At 52.6% G+C, this 16,831-nt stretch overlaps 1 protein-coding gene across 1 annotated transcript in view; it reads right to left on the bottom strand.

Moving 5' to 3' along the window:
* The window catches only part of SLC25A48 (solute carrier family 25 member 48), a 40,716-nt gene extending 23,885 nt beyond the window's left edge, over nucleotides 1-16,831 (bottom strand). Inside the window, exons 1-4 of the mRNA XM_028103428.2 lie at nucleotides 16,691-16,831; nucleotides 11,984-12,027; nucleotides 6,800-6,871; nucleotides 4,501-4,759 (exon numbers count right to left, since the gene is read on the bottom strand). Of these exons, the coding sequence (XP_027959229.1) occupies nucleotides 4,501-4,759; nucleotides 6,800-6,871; nucleotides 11,984-12,027; nucleotides 16,691-16,736 (421 nt within the window). The 5' untranslated portion in view covers nucleotides 16,737-16,831. The remainder of the gene's footprint in view (nucleotides 1-4,500; nucleotides 4,760-6,799; nucleotides 6,872-11,983; nucleotides 12,028-16,690) is intronic.

Here is a 16,831-nt window from a genome sequence, read left to right as displayed (position 1 = left end):
CAATGCCATTTTCATAACATGGAAGATGTGTGTTACAAAACTGAGTTAAAAAGAGGATATGAAACTGAGTACAACTTCTTAACATATTTAATCTATGTATTTATAAAAGGAAAAGGAAACACATTAATGTATTAACAGTGACTGGATTTGGGTGGATGGACATTTTCTCCCTCCACATTGAATGTTCTAGCTTGTGTACATTTTCAAAGACTGGTCACCACTAATAGATTGTGCGGATGAGCTCAGTGGCTTTATATTTGTGAGCCTTCAGGTAAGCTCACCTCTTACCTCAATGTGGCCTCCATTCTCCCTGTCACACGTCCCCAAGGAAGATTCCAGAGGCCTCCAGCCCGCAGCACAGTATACGGGGGCAGTGCCTCACAGTCCATCACCTCCACCCAGGAAGTGGTCGGGCCATTCTGGGGTAAGGCCATAAACCATGGACAATCCCCCATGCCTGGCCCGAGGCTGCCTGGAAATGCCCATCTCAGCACAGTCACCCCGCAGAGGGGGCCTGACCCAGGACCGAGACCACCAGCTCACAGCCAGGACCAGCCCCACACTACCCACCCCACGCACTGCTTTGGGCTTCACGGTGTGGTGTTTGTGTCTGCTTTTGTTCTTAATTAAATTATCTGACAGTTTCCAATCCTGGCCACGTGGCAAACATGAGCTGGAACGGAGTCGAAGGCACCCCCTCGGACAGGATGTGGGCTTGCCACAGTCCCCACCACTCCCTACTACTCCCCAGCACCAGGGCAGACACGGGCCGGAGCTGCTGCTTTTTTAATAGCAGAGTGATAGGGAAAGCAAAAGACGTTCTGTGTCCATGTTTCGACCAAAAGAGGAAAAATGAAATGTGGGTTAGCAGGGCTGTGGGCGTCAAGATAAACAGAAGAGGGTACATTTCCAGGCATCTCTGCTCGCTTGTTACCTCCCTGGTCCCCGTGAGTCTTTGAGCCTTCCGTCTCTGGCCTAGGGGGTGTCTGAGGGACAAGAAGAAGGAAGCCGCATCCTTCCTCCCTTCCTGGTGAGATTCCTGGCAGAAAGCACTGCCTCTGCTCCAGCCCCGGTAGTGATCCTGCCCAGCCACCAAAGACCGTCCCACAACCAGCTGGGGTGGGAGGTGAGGAATGGCGGGCCAGGCAGAGAGGGGCTGCCCAAAGCCACAGAATTCAGACCCATCCCTGGGAATCCATGAGCTGTGCCTATTATTTGAACAATGTTATTTTGGAGACATGCTCCCAGCCTTAAGTTTGAAGCTGGATTTGTGATGAGTCTGTGCAAAGGCCCAGGTGTTAGCAAAGCTGCTGTCTTCTCAGCTTCCACAAATTCCCAGGGGAGAAACAGCAACAGAGCTTCAGTGGGCCCTGAGTCAGAATGCCTGGGGCTGCATCCTAGCTCCACCTCCTACTAGGGGAGTGACCCAAGGCCAGATGCAGAAGCTGCTGATGCCTCAGGCTCCCCTATTTTAACCTCTAGGAACTGGGTTGCTGGAAAGAGAAAACACTTGCAGAGCTCTTAGCCTAGGGCCTGGCGCAGGATAAGGGCTCAGTAAATACTGGCTACTCTGCCCCCCCACCCCACCCCGCTGGGACCTGGCTTGGCCCAGATCAGAGGCTTGAGGAGCACGGCTCAGACAGACCCTCCGATCTTGGTTTTTACCCTCCCTGCACTTGCTCAGGTAAACTGTGTTTGTCTCTGTACTGCCTGCTAAGCCCCCAGGCCCAGGGCTAGTGACCTGGAACTTAGCAGGGCTGAGAAACATCGGCCTGCAGGAACCTCCCTTGGCTTCTTACTGAGAGCCTTCCCAGGGTTCACACAAGGCCAGTTTCCTGGCACACTGAAAAGGACAGAGTAAACACATGTTCACTTTCTGTCGCTGCCTCAAGGGATCGACTAAAGAGAACAGGTTTCCTTCTGGCACAACAATGAGCTGACAACCTCAAGCCGCAGAGGGCTACACCTCGGGCTCTCGCTGCCCTGGTGAGCAGGCAGGGATGCCCTCAGTGAGGCCCTGACCAGGTGCACAGCCCTGATCTGCACCAATCCCTCTACCCTCCTACTACCTGCCTCAAAGCCCTTTCTGCTCACGATGCCCTTCCTTCCCAGGCTGTCCTGCTCCCTCCCCACCACCACATTTGGAGCGGCCCAATTCCTGTCTGCTGGAAAGAACATTACAGGAGGGGTAGGATGTAGACTCTTGTTCAGTGCTACGTCCCTAGCTCCTAGCTCTGTGTCTGGAACATAGCAGGTGCATACGTAGCATGTTGGGTAAATGAACAGGGCTAGCAGCCATACGGACCTCACAGCACTAGGGTGGGTGTTAAGTGAATGATGCACACACGGTATCAGGCATACGGTGAGTGTCTTGGCAGCTTTAGCAGCTGCTGATGGGGGCTGCTCAGGTCCCTAAAACTGGCTGCCCCTGCACATCCAGCTTTGGGACGCTTCTTGGGTCTGCCCATTCCCTGACTGCCTCCCATCCTTCCTCCAAGCTCCAGAGGCTTCTTGCCTAGCCTCAGGATCCCTTGTGGTTCAGGCCTTGGCTTGCCGAGTTAGTTACCATTCCAGCACCCTCTGCAGGGAAGGGAGGGGTGGAGGAGGACCGGACAGAGGATGGAATCAATTCGTTTGCTTCCAAGTGTCCCAGGTGTTTCTAAGGAAGGCATTTTTCCAGAAAACAGCTCCCTTGGCATCCAGGCTGGCTGTGCCTCACCTCGCCCAGTACAGAAACGCACGGCTCACCCTTCCTCCTCCCCTTCCTGGGTCAAAGTGCCCAAGTTGTAAAGGAGGCAGGTCTGCCCCCAGGAGCAGAGGAGACCCATTACTGGTAATTCTGCCAACATCTGGACCCAAAGAGTTTGAAGACTTAGGGAGAGAGATTTCCTCTGCACCTGTGGCTGACACAAGCTTTTCTGAGAGGGATAGAGCCCAACGCCAACCTGCGGGCCAGGCCTCCTGGTTCTCAATCTGCTCACGATGCCCTTCCTTCCTCAACACGTTTGCTTTTGTCTCGGACAGGACCAGATCGGCGAGGGTCAAACATTTCTGTGAGGCGCCACCCTTTGGTGAAACTAAACTGTACCAAGACAGGGCTCAGTATGTCAAGTAGGTGGAGGTGGGATCCCCTTGCCCTGTATCTCTCTGAGCGGCCCCAAGGAGGGTAGGCTGCAACCCTCAAGATGAGCCAGCCTGCTGTGCTCCTGTATCACCCCACATGCCGACAGTGACCAGGGGCCTGGGGGCACTGAGCCTCCCCCCGGCATGACCCAACTTGTTAGGACAGCTGGTCCCAGGCTCTCCATGGGCCCCCGTGAGGATATCAGCATCATGCTCAGGGGATGTGCAGTCTTGTCCCGGATACCTCCTGGGCTGGGGCAAGACGTGCAGACTGAATCAAGGCGCCGGGACTGGGTGCAGGACAGCGGCTGGGCTGGAATGCTCCCAAGCGCACTATCGGGGCTTTGGCTGCGGAGCCCAGCTGAGCCCAGCCTCTGTGGCAGAGGGCTCACATGCAGGCCGTTCAGAAGGCTGCCAGGGAGAGGGGTCTTATCCAGGACAGCTGTTAGCCCAGATCCGATATCTGGGGTGTCAGGAAGGACCACAAATCCAGCCCTTCCATTATGCAGGGAGGAGACAGCGGCCCGGGCAGGAGCAGTATCTTGCCAGAGGAGACAGAGTGGCATCAGAGCCAAGAACCAAACCTGGAGATACTGAAATCTGTCTAAGACCTGAGCTCACCTTTCCTCGAGAGCTGGTATTTTCTACTCTGCACAGCAAATGCCTTCCCACCTTTACCCAGAGCACAGTAAAGACACAGACACTCCTCTCTCAGGCGGGAGGAAGTAACAGACTCTGCAAATGGTGCAGGAGGGCTGTCTAGCACACTGAGAAATGAAGCTCAAACCAGAACGTCAAGGAGGGGAAGAAGGGTGACCCCCGGCCCCCTGCCACGGATGGCGCAGGGGCAAGGCCTCGTGGCGACACTCCCTGGTGTTGCGGATGGGGAAAGGTGTGGCTTTGAGACCTGTGAGTCCCTCAGGGCCCTGGGCCTGATTTAACGTTCCGGGTTGCTCTTCTAAAATTCTTAAATTTTGAACAAGGAATCCCTCGTTTTCCTTCTGTGCTGGACACTGCTAATGATGTCGCTGGTCCTCACCCACCAGTCATTCAGGACCTGTGTGGCCCTAAGTGTGTTCACCTCTGGGAGCCTCAGCTTTCTCCTCTGTAAGACGGAAACCTTAACAGCACCTGCCTTACAGAACTGTTAGGAAGACCAATTAAGAGAACGTACCCAGAGCTCTAAGCAGGCGCCGGGCACGGAATTGATAATTAATGACAGTGTCTACTATAGATCAAAATGCTAACTGCAGACTCTTACATGACAATGCAGATGCTCCGCTCAATGAAAATGAGATTAGCAACCACATCCCAGATCTGGTGGACCAGGAAAGGGCCACAGGTGCCCAGACGCCAGGCCCCCTCCCCTACTCTTACCTTCCTGAAATGGCTGTGTTTGCATCTGCAGCCGGATCTTGATGAGGTCCACGGGCGCCCCCAGGCCGACAGAGACCACACCGGCCACCATGCTGGCCAGGAGAAGGTCCGACAGGCTGTGGGACCCTCTGGCCTCGGACTCCCTGGCGTGGTGCTGGCTGAGGAACCTCTGCGTGTTACTGAAGACCCCAAACACCACTGAGTTGTAGACAGCGATGCTGGCAAGGGGAAAAGACATGCCCTTGAAGAAGCCGAACACCTGTGGGAAAACCAGGGGTCAGGAGCATGAGGGCCCAGAGCTGTCTGCGGGCCAGGAGCCGGGCTCCCCGCGTGGCCCTAGGCACAGACCCTGCCCTCTTGGAGCCTGCAGGCTGGTGAGGTGACACCACGGGAAAAATAAATCATTATGTCGGCGACAAGAATAAAAAAGGATGCTGAGGTGATTGATGGCAGGGACTAGGTGGGTGAGGAGTTGCTCCCCATTCCCGGGCAGGGCATATTCTGGCCTGGGGCAGAACCCGCTTCTGTAGGCAGTTTTGTTTCCTGAGTCAGGGTGCCCCGGGCCTGGAACCCATTTTTGCCACCAGAGTGGCAGTGTTGTTGGGCTGGAAAGATATCAGGCTGCATGGAGCCCTCGTGGGTAGTGGACTTACCGGGCACCCCACACACCCTCCTCATTTGCCACTCAACCAAAAGCATTCTCTAAGGTACTTGCCATGTGCCAGGCCCTGGGGGACAAATGTAAGAACGAAATACTCACTGCCCTCACTGAACCCACACTCGGTGGGGGGGCAGATAAACTGACAGGTGATTAAAATTCAACGTGCTAAGTGTGTGGTGAGGGTCTAAGGGAAGGGGAGCTCCCAGAAAGACAGCACCAAGAGGCTTCTTCTACACATAAGCAGAGATCACAGCAGAGAGTTCTGGAGGCTGAGAGGAGAGGGTCCTTTCCACACTGCACTCTCAGCGGAACATCACAGACACTCCTCTGAGACCTGGAATATTCCACAGGCCCTTGGAGGAGTCAGGGCAGCACTAACTTTCAGCCCTGTGCCAAAAATGAGAAAGTACCAGGAAGCTGTTGTCCCAACTCCAGGCTGCACACAAACCTGCTAATCCTGACCTGGGTGTGTGCACCCTATTTGCCAGAGATGGGATACACATACACACACGTTCACACACATATGCATGCATACCACACATGCACACACACACACCCCACCTGAGGTTCTTCTTCCAAAACAAGCTCCCTCAGATAACGTGAGGACATCACTTAGCCCTGAGGGGCTGTGTCTCCAAGGAATGCCCACAGTCCCCACAAAACGCCCCGGGGTTGGGACTGTGGCTGGCAGGCACTGTGGACAGTGTGTGCCAAAAAGGAGAATCAATGGCCACCTCTCAGGGAACTGGGGAATCACACATCACCCTGAACAGCTTGAACCAAGTTTGCAGTCCATTGTAAAGCAGCCCAGCAAGAGAGGTCAAGCAACGCCCTGACACAAAACACGCCTCTGAGGAAAAAGTCCAGGCGCAGGCAGGAGGCTCCTGAACCCCCGGGGCACCCGCTAGGAGGCTGTGCAGACGGTGGTCGACAACGGGGCCACATTTCCAGGGACTCAAGGGAAAGCCCAGGGCTGCTACTGACCATTCCTTTAAATCATCAAGTCATTTTATCGTTAATTAGAAAATGTATTTTAAATTCCCCAAGGCAGGGCCTTAGAAAGTCTTCTGACAGCACATGCTCATTCTTAAGAAGGGCACCTGATACATTTTCCACAAAATATTATTTGGGTTTTCCTCTTTGGAAAGGAAAACCTTGAGTCCCCTGGTTTCCAGCAACCTGAGGGACAAGCCAGCTCTGGGCATCTGGAATCCCAAGTGCCTGGCTCAAAGCCACCCCAGATGAAGGGAAGCCTGTGAGCACACGGTTTACCATCCTCGCCCCTGGCTGTGAAAACTGACAGGTCCCCTTGTTTCTGCAGGAATTTTCCACTCTGTGATTCTAAATTCCTCCGAATTTCTCCAGGGAGGTTCCACAAAATCAGTTTTTTCCCCCAATAACCGTGCACAAGATGGCAGGGTTAAGTTTAGGTGACACACAATATTTGAGGTGTGGTGTGAGATGAGGAGAAAGGAGGCAAAACCGAGCCAAATGTGATGAGCAGAAATGAACAGGCCTCCGGCCTGACGGGCTGGCGTTGGGGCTATGGCCACGGTGCCCAGGCCCTGGGCAGGCTTCGAGCTGTCTGCAGGAGTCCCTGAGGGGTACTGCTCCAGCCCCCACCCCAGAGGCACTTACACTCTCCCTCCTATACACCGTGCGGATGCAGCTGAGGGTGTTCCCATTGTTGACGCCGGCCTGCAGGCGAGTCTGCGGAGAGATGCAAGGAGGTGAGGGCCCAGACCGAGATGATTCACACCCCCACTGCCCCAGAGATACTAGGCTTGTGGCACTGAGGCCCAGGGAGGGGAAGGCCCTGCCCAAAGTGACCCAGCCAGTAAGGAGGGCTGGGTTTCTGTCCCCTCCAGGCTGGTGCTCTGTCCGCTGCCCACACTGCCTCCTTCAACGTCCCATTCCGGCCTTGCTGAGTGCAGCAGAAGTCTTCTTGGTCTGAGAGAAGAACAAAAGTCCATTTGTTGTTCAAAAATGATGCTTGTTGGGGGACATGTGATCCCTGCCTCTTGAGTACAAGCACTACTCCGGGGCTCTGCCCCATCCACTGCCCATCACTCTGCCATCCTAAGAATTCCCTTCGTGGCTCCAGAGCCCCTTCATCTCTCACCTGGACAGTGGGCTGGTTTCACACTGGCCTCCGGCTTCCCTCTCAGCCCCTGGCCTGCGTCTACACAAGTCATACTGATCATTTCTGACAGCAGCGAGTCACTCTTTACAGCTCACTGGTGTCTTCCCATCAGACTCAGAGTAAACCCCACACTCTCTACCAGTGTCAAAGAGGCCTGGGTAGACACTGAGCCTGCCTCTCACCCCTGTGTGCCCCTTCCTCCATGCCCCTGCCCTCTGTGCCTACCGCGTGGCACATCCCCCAGTCCCTGGCCTCACCTTCCCCCTCCCCCTTCCTGCCTGAACTCTCCACCGGCTCTTCCTTTCCCCAGAAGGCTCTTCCTCCAGGTCCTGCTTATCTTTGGGGGCTGAGCTTCAGTGTTGCAATGGCATTATCTCTCTGTCTGTTTACTTTGGATTTGGGCCCCCTCTCTATGGCAGGGCTGTCTCATATTTCCTTCTTGTCCCCATGCTGAGCATGGCCCTGGCATATGTCCCCTTTGCACTGGCTAAATGAGGGGCTGGAGGGGAAGACATGGTGTCCCCTAATGGAGGCTGGCTCTGGTGACAGAGGGCAGACAGCCACAGAGGGTCTGAGGAGCCTCACAAAAGTGCCAGGGCACCCCCTCGAGCCTGGTAAGAAGAAACTCTGAGAACCACAGAAGGGGTGACTGGACACTACCCCCCAGAACCCAGGGTCCCATGAGAACTAAGACCCAGGGTGCAGACTAACACATCACACCAACAGCCTGCGCTCAGTGTGTAGACAAGTAGCGAAGACTCTGGCAGAACACACATCATAAAAGTGTTGGTCTCTGAGGTGAAAATCACGGGCGATGTTTTTCTATACTGAATGGCGTTTCATTTCCAACTTTCCTATGACAGACGGCTTACTTTCATTATTTTCAATTTACATAATTTAAAAATAATTTTAAGTACACAACTAAGATGAGAATAAATTTTCTGAATAAAAAAATTCCACATTCTCCCTCCCTGACTCCCAACCCCAAGCTAACCACCTCGGCTAATAGCGTGGCTAAGAGCTTCATAGGCATTCATCTCAACAGGGTTAGAGACCCAGATAGCCATGGGAAATCTGTAGCACTCTCACAAGCATGATAGGTAAATGGTATCGTATGTTTTCTATTTTTTTATTTTTATTGTTATGTTAATCACCATACATCATTAGTTTTTGATGTAGTGTTCCATGATTCATTGTTTGTGCATAACACCCAGTGCTCCGCGCAGAATGTACCCTCTTTAATACCCATCACCAGGCTAACCCATCCCCCCACCCACCTCCCCTCTAGAACCCTCAGGTTGTTTTTCAGAGTCCATCGTCTCTCATGGTTCGTCTCCCCCTCCGACTTACTCCCCTTCATTCTTCCCCTCCTGCTATCTTCTTCTTTTTTCTTAACATATATTGCATTATTTGTTTCAGAAGTACTGATCCGTGATTCATCAGTCTTGTACAATTCACAGCGCTCACCATAGCACATACCCTCCCCAATGTCTGTCACCCAGGCACCCCATCCCTCCCACCCCCCACCACTCCAGCAACCCTCAGTTTGTTTCCTGAGGTTAAAAATTCCTCATATCAGCGAGGTCATATGGGTATCGTATGTTTTCTAAGTGTTACTTTCATAATCAAAGAGATATAATGGTTGACTCATTCAACCTATATGATTGAAGGCCTGTTTTCCAACCACCCCTGTTCCACTCAGGAGATTCAGCAGTAGAGGAAATCAGCTTCCTGGCCTTGTGGAACTTAGAACCAAGTGGGGATGGGGAAAAAAAAGTCAATAAAAGGCAATTCCCAAGCAAATATTTATGTCTGATGATGACAAGTACCTTGGGGAAAAACAGACCCGGGGGTCAGAAGTGTGGGCTGCTTGAGGGAAACTGCAGTATTTAATTGCCTAGAGGTGAAGACACAGGGGAAGGCACAGCAAGATGAGAAGCGGGCTTTCACGGTGGAGCAGACCCACAGAGCTCTACCTTGGGGTGGGGTATCCCCAACCTAGACAAGATTATAGGCGAAGGGACATGGGCACAGGCCTCCCTCTCTTCCCCCATTTAAGGCTGGCGTGGGGGTGAATGCTCTCTCCACTGGCCCCAGCGCTGACAGGGCTACCTCTGGGGACTGAATCCACAGGTTGAGGCCCCAAGAAGGATCAAGTTCCACTGAAAAACTCCAGTGCCCGAGTCAAGCAAACCATATACATGAGGAAACTCAACCCAGGAGTCAATCCCAGATCACAGAAGAGTTCCAAAACCATGGAGCAACGGCCGTCCAGCCATGCTGAACACTTGAGAACACTGCCACGGAGGCCAGCCACACAGCACATGCCTCCAGGGCCTCCTTACAACAGGGGCTGGAATTTAGTGTGCGGCAATTGCATTCCTTGGGAAGTACCGGGCCTCTTCTAGAACTTATCTCATGGAATCCCACAAATGCCGCTGGGCCTGGATACTGTCCCCATTTTACAGATGGAGAAAGCTGACTTCTTGTATTAGTGGTCCTATTGCTGCTGTAACAAATTACGACAAATTTAGCAGCTTACCACAACGCCTATCTATTCTCTTACAGTTCGCTAGCTGGTCTAAAGGCAGCTGAGCCCTGATCAGGAAACCCTACTCACACTGCATCAGGCATATACCTGAAATGCACCATCTGGGCAGAGAGTCAGGTGAGAATCCGGATCCCAGCTTCACGGCCACCAAGCAGCCAGGGGCTGGCTCTCCCACCAGTGATGGGACAGCCACGGGCAGGGAAGGAGCCTCTGACCTGGGTTAGCAGCCCAGGTGCTTTTAGCTTGGCTCTTCCCGAGGCAAGGCCTGGGACCTTGGACAAGTCCCAAGTCACCTACAACACAAAAGCATGTGTGTTCATCAGGATAGGAACGGCTCACTCATGACTCTATGCTCAGTGCCTCAGGGACAATCTTCACAGCAGCCCTGCTGGGAGGTGCTCTTTGCCCATTTTTCAGATGAGGAGAGCAAGGCTTGGGGAGGTAAAGTGCTGCATCCTGGTCACAGGAGAGTAGGTAGGCAGGCTGAGACCGCACTCCAGATTATTCCGACCCTAAAGCTCTTGCCTGGACCTTTCTCAGGTAGGGACTCCAGAGAAAATGTCAGCCAGAAGAAAGGAAGGAAGGAGCATGTTTTGGGGAGTAGCAAGGGCCCTGAGCCATGGCCAGCCATGAAGGCTGGCATCACCAGGCTGGTACCCTGAGCGAGGAGTTTCTCAGGCTGGGCAGAGACTGGATTTGATACATCAGGAAGGGCTCTCTCAGAGGCTCAAGGGGCAGAGTGGACAGCAGGAGGAGCACTCCAGCCTTTTCAGGCAGCCAGACCTGCCTGTGCAGGGAGGGGGAACCTCCAACAAGCTCCACCAGCCCCTGGCCAAGCTGGGGGGAAGGGAAGGATGTTCTAACCAGGGAGACACAGAGGTTGCCTGTGCCGGGAACATAGCTGGAAGGCCCACAGGGGCAGGGATTGGATTTGCTTTGCCTACTACTGATGCCTTGCTATCCCCATACCGTCTACACACAGAAAGTGTCTGGTATGCGTTTGATGTATGAGCAAAAGGCAGGGCCCATATGGGTGACACAAAGAGCCAGGAAAGATCTTAAGCTATCTAAGACAAATAGGCTGATCCCCCATCAAGAAGAAAGCAGGCCTGGGCTCTGCCCTAGGAGGGCCCACTGTCATACCGGGAAGAAGACAGGGGGAAAGTGACTGTAGCAGCCACTTGGGAAAAGCCTGAGCAGTTCCTCTTAGTGCACGATCCAGGCAAAGCTTTAGATAGGAATGTGCAAGTCAGGGGTGAGGAGGCACTATTTGCGACCAACAGTGCTCCCAGGGTATGGCTCTGTAGTCCTGCTCACTCCTGGGGACAGGGGGCGGGGATGGGCGTGGAGTCAAAGAATGTCCTTTTGTAGAGCTCCTCACTCACTCACTCCTCAATGCTTTAACACCTGGCATGACCTCAGGCAAGCCCTTTCCCCTTCCTGGGCCAGTTTCTCCATCTGTAGAACAAGGGGCGTGGATGATCCCCCCGCCTTGCCAGATGGCCCTGTTGAGTCCTCATACCTCCTGCACTTCCCAGTTATAATGGCTTCCCATTCCCAACCCAAGTCCGCAGTCCTAATCTGAGAGTGAAGGCCTCCCAGGGTTGAGTGCTGACCCACCTTTCCTGGATTCTGCTCTACAGCTGCTGAAACCTGATGCATCAGCCAAACCGGCCATGCTGGCTTTTCCCAAGCGTGACCCCCACGCAGGGTCCCCACCTCGGTGCCTTAGCTCTTGCTGCTCTCTGAGCCTGGAACATCTTTTCTCATCACCTGAAACCCAACCTTAAATTCTGGACTCAGATGCCACCTCACACTGGAAGCCTTTCCCGGTTCCTCAGTTGCCGAGACTGGCAGGGGATCCGTACCATTGCCTGGCCCTCCCCCACAGCCCCTGAGAACCTGGAGGCAGAAATCTGGCATTCACAAAAACAAAATTGCTGCCAAGTAACAAGAGAAGAGGGATGATTCCAAACCAGTCCTCCGGCCCCCCACCCTCCGGGGTTGGCACAGAGCCTTGGCCCTGGGCTGGAAACTGTCTTGGGATCAGAAACAGCAGACATATTGCTGGAGGCAGACTCACTCCAGGCCGCTTTCCAAGAGGTAATCGCAAACATGGCCACAGTACCTTGACCGTGTCTAGAGGGTGGCCGACGATGACGCTGGCTGCACCTGTTGATCAAAGAAGAAGACCTGGTCACTGAGCCCCTGGACTCCTCACGTGCACCTGCTGGCTCCTGGGATAAGACAGACGGCTCGGGCACTCACATCTACTCGTTCAGTCAATGCCCAGTTCCCAGAGCCCTCTCACCCCCCGGCAATGTGCTGGGCACCAGCCCAGGCACTGGGGAAGGCAGAGAAAATGAAGTAAAACCTAGGCTCTGCCTCTAGAAACAAGCACCCCCACAAAAGGACAGTGAAGGCGCTGGGACAACTGCGTATCTGCATGCCTAAGAATGACGTTAGACCCCACCCTCATATCATATACAAAAATGAACTCAAAATTGACCAAAGACCTTAATGGAAACACTGAAACTATAAAAATCATTTACTAAAACACAGGGGAAAACTTCTTGATCCTAGAATGGCAAGAGATCCTTAGATATGAAACCAAAAGCACAAGTCACAAAAGAAAAAATAAACTGTGTGTCATACCGATTAAAAACTTGTGTGCAGCAAAGGACACTATCAAGAAGTGAAGACAACCTATGGAACGGGGAGAAATATCTGCACATCATATAGGTGATAAGGGTCTAGTATCCAGAATTTATAAGAAATACTTAAAACTAAAAAAGTATTTTTTTTAAGTAGGCTCCACGCCCAACAGGAGGTTTGAACTCACAACCCTGAGATCAAGAGTCACACATTCCACCGACTAAAGTATGCAGGTGACTCCCCCACACAATTTTTTTTTTTCTTATGAGCAAAGGACATGAAGAGACATTTCTCCAAAGAAAATATACACATGGCCAATGTGTACATGAAAACATGCCTGACACCATTAGTCATTAGGGAAAGGCAAATCAACATCACAGGGAGATTCCCCTTCATACCCACTAGGATGAGTGTAATTGTTTGTTGTTGTTGTTGTTTTGTTTTAAAGGAAAACAGTAAGTGTTGGCAATGATATGGAGAGCCTGGAACTCTTGTATGTTGCTGGTGGGAATGTATAATGTTGCAGCCACTGTGGTAATGGTTTGTCATTTCTTCAAGAAGTGAAACAAAGAATCACCACACAACCCAGCAATTCCACTCCTAGATAGAGACCTAAAAGAGCAGACCACAGGCACTGGAACAAGTACCTGAACACGTATATTCGCGGCAGCACTATTCGCAACGGCCAAAAGGTGGAAACAGCCCAAATGTCCATCATCAGTGCGTGAGCGGGTAAATGCCATGTGGTAAATCCCCGTGATGAATCTTGTTGGACATCCATGGGGATGAAGTGCCGAAGCACGCTGCAGTGTGGATGAAGGCTGAGAATGGTACACTGGGTGCAAGAGGCTAGACACGGAAGGGTCCCATTGTGTCTCATTCCATCTACTCAAATTATCCAGAACAGGCAAATCCACAGAGACAGAAACCTGATAACCATTAAGGGTTGTCAGGGCTTGGGGGAAGGGGAAACGGGAGTGACTGCTTGATGGATCCAGGGACTTCTTTGGGCATGAGGAAAATTTGGAACTAGACAGAGCTGACAGATGCACAACACCATGAATGCACTAAATGCCACTGAATTGGATGCTTGAAAATGGTTATTTCTAGGTTATGTGATATTTGCCTCAAAGAAAAGGGGGGAAGGTGTGAAGAGAAAACGCAGAAACTTTTCGGTTACTTATAGGTTACTTCACTTTTTCTAGACCTCACTTTTAGCAGGTGTAGGTGGGAGTCATATTAGCACCTACCTCGCAGTTCCATTGTAAGAATGAAATGAGCTAATGAGGGTCAAGTACCAGCAAAGCCCTGGCTCTTATAGGCTGTTCAAAAAGAGATGCTGTCACTATCCAGTTTTAGGGTTTTTTTTATTATTTGTTTGTTTTTTGTTTTTGTTTTTTTAAAGAAGGCCTCTCTGACATGGTGATGATACTCTGGATTTTTCCTCTCACAGAAAAATACCCATCCACACACAGAGTCACAAGGCCCAAACAGCTTTGGTGGGAAGCAAGACTGCCCTGAAGTCATGTCGATGAAGAAGACCTTGTTGTTGAAGTTGGTGACTCCGAGGTTGAAATAGGAACAAATCCTCTACGATAAATTCCCTGCCACCCTGATGAGGAATGAAGCATCTCTGCTAGCAGGGGTGACTTAACCAGGTAAGGCAGTCCTGGAATATGAGACAGTAGAGAGAGGGGCAGAGGAACCAGCTAACCCCAGAACAGGCATGTGTTCCATCTAGAACCACCAGACCCCTCTCAGCCCCTCCTTCCCATGGAAGTGGGCAGAGGCAGAAAGGTGACTTCCTGACTTCGCCAGAGGGAAGCTGGAGTATTCACTCTGTAGGAGCCCCTCCCAGCAGGGGAAGAAAGGACTTCTGGTCCCCAGACTCTAGTTGCTTGCTCACTAGTGAGAGCTTCCTTCACTGTGGGCATCCCTTAGTCCATGGAAGCAGCCTCGGAGCTCACCTTGGGTGTATATCTCCCTGGTCACTCATTAGCCCACATTTCTGAAAGCAGGAAATGCAAAGATCAGAAATGGGACGATCAGGTCAGTGGTTTCCAGACCTGAGGACCTCACAGACCAGTAAAACTTCAAACAAAATGTAAACGATGCCACGGTGGAATTTTATTCTGCAAGTTCATTAAGAAAACACCTAGAGACAAGTACAAGCGTTAAGATAGCCCTGGAACCAGGCTGTCTGGGTTGGAATCCCAAGGCTCAAGCTAGATGCATGGCCTTGAGCAAGTCACTGAATGTCTCTGTGTACCCATTTCCTCATCTGTAACATGAGGATGTAATAACTGTAACTATCTCTCTGGGGCTACAAAGAAATATACATCAATAGACATGAGACCAAGGTTAATTTATAGAGCCAGAAAGTAGATTCATGTTTGCCCAGAGGGAGGAGGAGGAGATGGAATTTAACTGTGAATGGGCACGAAGGATCTTACTGGGGAAGAAAATGTGCTAGAACAAATTTATGGAAATAGCTGAAACACTGGTAAGGTTGCTAAAAATTACCGAATTGTATACTTGAAACGGGTATATCGTATGATGCATAAAATAGCCTCAGTGAAGTTGTTTTAAAAATACCTGTGGCACTTCAACAGCACTTGCTACCAACTGAGTATTCAGTTACGACACCCATCCTCACTTCATGGAAGCAAGAAAACTTTCAAACCAAAAGACAACAACAAAATGTTAACATGAACAAAATGAAGACGATTGTAGAATAAAGGACAATCCACTACTTACTGTGTGACTTGGGGAGGGCCCCGGAGTCATCAGAGACCTGCAGTTACTCAGACAGCCTTACCCTCAAACCCAGCCAGGGACAGCCCTACTGAAGTTGGTCTGGCTACGTAAGGGGACAGCCTTAAGTAGGGAAGGCTCTCCCCCAGATTGGCTGATGGTTGCCCAAAGAGGGCCTGAACATGGCTAATGGGGCTCTGGGTACAGCACACTCCCCCCCCCCGCCCCCGCCATGGTAAAGTTAGGAGAGGAAGGTCTAGAAAGCCTGTGCAAAATAACTGCTTATGGTGAAAGGGACCTCCTCTGCTCATGACAGCAAGAAGCAGGAGCCCTGCAGCCACCTGCTGGGGGACAGAGGCGGGAGCAGCCCTCAGAAAGGGATCCTGGAACGCTATCTGGTCTGTTGCTCTTTTTATTTGTTTCATTTTCATTTTCCTATAAATCTGGTCTTCATTCCTAGAATACTTGGTGGGGTACAAACATACTAATTATAGCCTCTGTCTCAGCACCTCAAGTTTTTGGTTTTGTTTCTGGTTGTGACTTCAGGCAGGGGTTGCATTTGCCAACATCCCTTTTCTGATGATTCTCTTAGATGTGGCCAAAAGAAAGATAATATTTTACAGTACGTGCTAGTGCTTCTCAAACCCCCCCCCACATCCTGTCAGTAGCTGACAGAAGTAGAGAAATAAACCTACTGTAAAGAGAAGATCAGAGAAGCAAGGAAATGGATGCAACTCTTGCCCAAGCCGACCCATCCCGGGCCCAGCAGACAGCCGCTCCAGGAGCGGCTCCAAGGGAGGAGCGGGTCCAAGAGTGCGGGGAGAAGTGACAGTCGATAAAGGCTGAAAACAGGAAGGGTTCCTCCTATCTGGCAATGGGCACCTGCAGCCAGGCGCTGGGCTCCCAGCTCGGCGCGCCCCGCACCCTCCAGCCAGGGTGCCCCCTAGGGCAGGCCTGACCGCGAAGCCGGCCTCCCCATCCTGCCCCCTGGACAGTCGTCACCCTCACCCACAAGTTCTTGCAGCCGCGTCCCCACACTCAGGCGCACAGCCGGGCTCTGAAGGGTGTGTGCGTGCCTGGGCGCTCCATTGGCTGTTGGCTTCGACGGCCGGTTTAATAGTTACCAGTGCCAGTTCGCCGGGTCCTCCCTCGGAGGCAAAGCCGCAGCTCCGGGGGAACCCGCGACGCTGGCGGGCCAGCGGGCGAGGGGCAGCGAGGCCAGCAGCCGCGGCGCAGCGGGGCACTCCGGTAGCAGGCGGCGCGCACGCTGCGCGCGTGGTGGAGGCGCACGGGTGCGGGGGTCCCAGACCCACCACGGCACGGTCTGTAAACTCGGCCGGGTCTCCCTTTTTCTCCCGCGCCCGGGCGCCTCCCGCGAGCACACTCACCTCCCGGGAGGCTCCCTCCCATCCAGGGCTGGGCTCACCTCCGATCCAGCCCGCCGCGAAGTCGTCCAGCTGAAAGCTGCCCATGGTCGGAGCCGCGGCGCCCCGCGCTCCTGGAGCCCGGTCGGTGCCCAGTCTGAGTTAGCGGCGTGTGGCCCGCGGGCCCGCGTGTCGGGGAAGGA

This window comes from Eumetopias jubatus, unplaced genomic scaffold (assembly GCF_037043125.1).
Source record: "Eumetopias jubatus isolate StellerSeaLion01/CBP00866 unplaced genomic scaffold, mEumJub1_p1.0 scaffold_5, whole genome shotgun sequence".
NCBI lineage: Eukaryota > Metazoa > Chordata > Mammalia > Carnivora > Otariidae > Eumetopias > Eumetopias jubatus.
Note: the sequence above shows the minus strand (reverse complement) of the source record. Positions and strands in the feature narration are given on the sequence as shown.